We start from the raw sequence: 6,000 nt of genomic DNA on the forward strand, positions 1-6,000 counted from the left end.
CACTTTTCTTTTCAGCGGCTCATGGAACTTTCTCCAATATTGACCACATACTTGCATATTTAGCTCATTCTGAGGTCTTTAGAAAGATTGTAAGAGCCAGAGGGTCAGACAGTCTACTGTGGGATTGTATCTCCTAGGAGTGTCAGAGGTTACACCCATAAAGTCTCACCAACATGACTACCCAGATGGGAGCTGAGCAAGGACAATAAGTATGCCAAAGTGAATGGGGGGAAAGCCCACAAAGCTTCAGCCCTACATGAAGAACTACAGGCACCTGAAGAAAACCAAGAACAGGAAAGGTGGTCTTCCCCAGGGAAGAGCATACCAATTGGTTGTCTAGTGCCAAATGGTCAGCACTGAAAATGTACATATGCATGCATTATACACACCGAGCAGGTAATATTTAGGGATATATATGTATACATATATATGGATATAACAATAATCAATGGGGAGGGAGGTCACAAATTTGAAAGAGAGCAAGGTGGAATATGGGTGGGGGGGTTGGAGGGAGGAAAGGGAAGGGGGAATGATGTGATTACATTATAATCTCAAAAATAAAATAGCAAAGAAAAAATTAAAATTTTACAAAAGAAAGAACATTGACAGGTGATTGCTTTTGCTTGTGATAGTGTTAATTTTTGTTTTCTTTCATTTGTCCTTTCTGCCATAGACAGAACTTTGTTTCTGTTTTCTACTCCGAGAGAGATTAAAGGAAAAGAATTTTGAAAGCATGCAAGCATATTCACGAAGAGTGTTTTAAAGCCACGCCTGATCACTGTAGGCACTGCAAGAGTTGTCTAACGTATCACCCAAAGCTACTGAGAAAGGAAAGCTCCTTCATCCTGCCAGGTTTTGTTTTCCAGACTTGTGTACCTGGTCTGGCAAGTCACCACAGGCAAATCCATGAAGACAGGAGAGACGTCACAGGGGATCCTGGGCAAGGCAGGAACTGCCACATTCACCAGGTCTATCTCCAGCTGAGAGCCATTGTTGCGGTAAAGAACACTTTTCTCCAAACCTAAACTCAAGGAGAAATCCCAGATGTAGGAGACATACAGGGCAATACAAACATTGGCCACAGGAGGGCAATATAAGACATTGTGTTTGCCAGAGGATACCATTAATACTCATTTCCAAAGGCAGTTAGTTAACGCTGCTTTACAAACGTTCTCATATTTATGAGCCTACAAAAAATTTTCTCCTTTCACATCTGCCTTCCCCCTAGGAAAGAGTTTTCCAACCTTTCAAGTTGCTTTGTGCCGTGGGGGAAATGGGTAGAGTAAGGCATGGCTTAGGGACCTCCTAACATGGAATCATATGTAAGGGCAACAGCCAGGATAACACTTAATACTATGCTGACACTTCCATGTCAGCCCATCATCTTCCCAAGCATCCCACCACGAGGATACTGACACAAGAGTGACCTCTGCGGTGACACTGGCCAGTCAGCATCTGCAAAGATGGAATTGGGTCAATCAGTTCATCCCATTCGGGCCGTTCTTTAGAGCTGTTCTTAGACAAGGAGGCAAGGATTCACACTCCTTTAGACTTTGGATTAGTAAATCCAACACAATTAGGGAAGGCCACACCTACCTTCAAAAACAACTGTGATCCACGTTCCCCCTGAGAGGCTACCTTCTGCAGGTTCAACCTGGAAACTCAGGTAGGGATCTGTCAATAAAGGAAAACACTGGTTTTGAAGGTTATGTAGCACCTCCAATATCTTAAAACAGACTTTGGCATGTATGTGTCATCCAGGGGCTGGATGAAACTTTGATCACCAGGTCCTATTACCAGAGTTTCTGGTTCCGGATGTGCACTTGTATCCATGCATTGCTGGCCCAGAAAACATGGCTTTCGAGTTCTACTTTAAGGAAAATGTATCACTCTCATTTTATCAATCCAGAACCCCAGTGTTCATCAGGACAATCCCGAATTTCTGCTTCCCTTAGAAATAGTCTCAGAGACATGCTTGGTTCTTAGCTGGACTCACTTTCCCTCCCTGCTCTCTTCTGCTCTCTATTCAGATGGCCACATTTCAATATAAAGTTCACTACTTAGACTCCTACTTCCTGGAAGGGGAAAACTTCTTGGAGATGCACCTGCTTCCTTCTCCTTTGTCTTCTACTTTTCCTTTCTAAGCCCTGTTGAATACATAATCAGCATGACTCCCCAAATGCATCCAAGACTTCCCTGATTTTTGCCTTGAATGATCACTGAGGGACTAAAGACAGAATTCCTTTAAAATAAAAAAGGAAAGGCGTGTGAACTTGAAATGCTACACTAAATGAGACTTAATCTTTGAGGATATTCACAGACATGCCATGGTCCAGGCAAAGCCGCTTCAAGGAGGCTAGCAAAAATCACTCGGCACCTCCAGATGACAATAAGCAAACAAAGAGTTGTGTGTTATCTAAAGAAAACGCCTTCATTTCCACGTCAGAAAAATTCCAGTGTAAACTGGGCCTTTCCTGTAGACTAGCCCAGGGCATTACGTACAACAATGCTTTGGTGTCTCACTACACCTAAGAATGGTGGAAACTAATTCATATCAAGATCACAACATGGCAACCCCAACCAGATCCCACCATCCTTAGATCCCCAGAAATGACAAGATAATTTTATCCAAAGAAGACAAAAATAAAATACAGAGGATTACCAAATTCACTGAGAAGGTGGAAGCATGATTAGAAAAAATAAGAAGGTGATTTTGATGGAAGCAGCCATTAATCACTAAGACACAATGCCTTAGGGAAGATATAACAATAAAATCTAATAAGAATTATATCTACTAGCCAAAAAAGAGATTATAGAAGAAGTTATATTATTATTAAAGTATTTGAATTGTTACAGCAACCCCCACTGGCCATTAAAAGTTAAAATATCTATTCATAACAATTTAACAAATAACCCCAGATACTCATCAGGGAAAAAAAAACAACTATTATTTCAGATCCCGAAGCAGATACTTCAATACTTCCTTCTAAAATCATATTTTAACTCATATTTTAAGTGGGCAAGTAAAAATTGTATGTCTACAGTATATAAGCAAGGCGATATTTTCACTATTAATAGTGGATCTCAAGGTGACCTAGTAACCTGATGTGTGATTTGTTCACGTGCTTTCTACTTACCTGCTAGAAGTAATACTTCTGTACTCAGCAGGGCAATCAGCCAGGCAGGCATGACATCCAGCTAGCTCAGCCGTCTTAAGATGGCTCTGATATTAAAAGCATTTTTTGGTGTTGATTGGTGCAATGTGCCTTTTGAGCCTTATAAAACAAAGTTAAAAAAAGTCTATATACTATCAATGAGCTATATTAAAATAGAAAATAAAGAGACGGGATAAATGTAGCACTAGCCCAACAAGTGTAGTTCTCAACCATCCAATATTTTTTTTCACAGTAGATGGAGACCATTACAGAAAGCCATGAGCAGTTAAAATGTAGGGTACAACTGACTGTGAATGACCAGCTCAAATTGATATACTACAACACAACCCCTACACCTAACCCTCTAAGAATGGGGGAAAGGAAGAAAGATTGTAAGAGCCAGAGGACCAGAAAGTCTGCTCCAAGATAGCATCTTGTAGATATGACAGGGAAGCCACACTCAGGAAATCTCAACAATATGGCTGCTTAAGCAAGTCCTGAGTAATGACAACACCAGTTGACATGCCAACGTGGATAAGGAAAATCACATGGGGTTACACACACACACACACACACACACACACACACACACACAAAACAATAATAAGGGGCTGTGAATTTAAAAGAGGGTAGGAGAGGTTAGAGAGAGTCTGGTGATGTAATTGTATTTAAAATAATTAAATAAGTAAAGAATGTAGTACTAGCATCGTTAGAGGCACCCACAATCTCCCTAAGCTCGGGAGAGAGTGAGTACGTAAAAAAATTACAGAAAATCATCCTTATCATGTTTCAATAGCTTATTTAATCCACGTTTAAATTGGGTGAAGAGCGACACCATTCAAATAAATGAATCCTAGAAACAGCGTCTAGTCATCAGATGACTAGTGACCAGGCAGGGGTCCATGTTGTTTTCTCATACCCCAAAACCCCTGCTTCCTCTCCCATGACTGTCAGATTTGAATCCTGCATGATAGCCAGGCTGTATTTCTTGTTAGCAGTCCGGCAAGGCTTCCATCTGTCAGCCTCTGCTCTGACAGCTAACCCTCCATGGTTTTATGAGCTCCTGGCCTCATTCTCCAGCAAATCTTTCTTCAGGAGGTCCCCTCAAACCCTCAGACCTCCAGCTCACATCCTGGGAGTCTGAGCCAGACACTGTCTGTGTACGGCCATGCATGTCTTGCCTCTAGAGGGCACTGTGAAGATATCCATCCACCCGCCACCCATTTCCATACGGGTTTCAGTGTGAGGGCCTCATATAGCACTCAAAGATTTTTAATTCATTCATACATTTTTAAATACCCCACCTCTGATTTTACAGATATGAAAGATGTGTTTTTGTCTCCATGGCAAAGAAAACAGAATCCACACAGCCTTGGCTGAGCCCTCTTACGCTGCTCTCGGAAGACTGAGGAACTGCTCTCCAGCACCAACCAGAAGGGAATAGACAAATAATCCTAAAACACTGGCTTGGAGGCTCTATGAAAGTTTGAAAACTAAAAGGAGTAAACCCAGGATATTACATATACATTAATGCAAATTTCTAAGATAACACTCGATGTGCTAGTAGTTACACCATTTCAGGAAGCACAGAACCCCCAAATAGTCTCAGAACAAGACTGCCTCCCCTGCCCCCAAATGCGTTGAATTTATCATACAGGTACGTCCTGGCGAAGCTAACTCAAAATAAACAATAACTTACATTTAGTCCAGCACTGGGAAGGTTTGCTACATCCCCGATGGATGCTGACCACTGCACTGGAAGCTGGGAAAATAAAGAGTCTATGTACCCGTCCTTAGTCATGGAGTCTCCTCGGGTATGGAAGGGGTGTCCACATTACCAGGTGTTCTTTCACACTGCAAAGCTTCCTACATTCTTCAGGGTATTTGTAATGTGTAATTGTATTCAATTTACAAACATCTAGTTTCCAGTAATATATACTACGTCAGAACGACACTAAGGAGGATTTGCTGCCTAGCCCAAAAGCACCAGATCTGGCTTGCAGTCCAATCCAGGCCCATTATTTTGTACCATTTCATCTTAATGCCTACTGCCAAGCTTAGGACAATGGAAATAAGAACCCCCACACTGGGGTTCATTAAACTGTAAATTCACAACCACTTATTTTCCTCCAAAAATAAAACAGTCATATCAACAATAAATGTCATTTCTCCTTCCTAAGGATAAACTCAGTGTCTATTTCCTGTAAGCAGAATGTTTCAACCACAGAGCAGAGCACTGTGCATTCAATTCCGTCCTCTTCCTGTTCCTGTGTTCTTCCTCTCTGCCCCCTCTTCCCCTCATCCCTCATCTCGCAAGTCCCCCTCATCTGGGAGCCTGAAAGACAAAGTTTCCAAGTTCTTACCGTACACTTCCCACTTCCTTTTGCTGACTGCAACGAGGGCAGGAGATGCAGAGTTTAGAAAACAGGTCGTTCTCTGAATCAAACAGTACCTGGTTCTGTGCCTGCCTTGTGATTCAAAGGAGAAATCTTTCCTTTCCAAATGATGCCGTGTTATCTGGTTAGAACCCGGCCTGCAGCTAGCAGGCAGGTAGCTCCCTTCTGTTAGACTATAACCCGCCTAACTCGTTTCTGTTCTGGCCAAATGTTCACCAGAGTAAAAGTTCACAAATGACCATAGGACAAGTTTAATCATTAACATGAGCTACTTCGGGACCCAAAGAAGGGCCTTCTTACATTTTTCTCTGATTACTGTATGTGTCACAGACAAGAATTTCAAATAAAAGTCCACCCAGTGTGGAACAGGCACTCAGGGATCGAAAGAATGTGCCAGGAAGACAGCAGAGAGCCCAGAGGAAACATCTGAGCGGGATGGCATGCTCTGT

The 6,000-nt window shown here is 42.1% G+C and overlaps 1 protein-coding gene across 10 annotated transcripts in view; it reads right to left on the minus strand.

Moving 5' to 3' along the window:
* The window catches only part of Pkhd1 (PKHD1 ciliary IPT domain containing fibrocystin/polyductin), a 483,551-nt gene extending 477,782 nt beyond the window's left edge, over window positions 1-5,769 (minus strand). For 7 of the 10 annotated variants that reach the window (XM_076557890.1, XM_076557892.1, XM_076557891.1 and 4 more), the window contains exons 1-5: window positions 5,519-5,769; window positions 4,855-4,917; window positions 3,138-3,275; window positions 1,597-1,674; window positions 877-1,021 (exon numbers count right to left, since the gene is read on the minus strand). In XM_076557890.1, coding sequence (XP_076414005.1) covers window positions 877-1,021; window positions 1,597-1,674; window positions 3,138-3,189 — 275 coding nt within the window. In that variant the 5' untranslated portion in view covers window positions 3,190-3,275; window positions 4,855-4,917; window positions 5,519-5,769. The remainder of the gene's footprint in view (window positions 1-876; window positions 1,022-1,596; window positions 1,675-3,137; window positions 3,276-4,854; window positions 4,918-5,518) is intronic. The other 3 variants (XM_076557888.1, XM_076557889.1, XM_076557887.1) reach the window with 3 other exon arrangements.
* Window positions 5,770-6,000: the final 231 nt, after the last annotated feature.

This window comes from Peromyscus maniculatus, chromosome 21, assembly GCF_049852395.1.
Source record: "Peromyscus maniculatus bairdii isolate BWxNUB_F1_BW_parent chromosome 21, HU_Pman_BW_mat_3.1, whole genome shotgun sequence".
Taxonomy (NCBI): domain Eukaryota; kingdom Metazoa; phylum Chordata; class Mammalia; order Rodentia; family Cricetidae; genus Peromyscus; species Peromyscus maniculatus.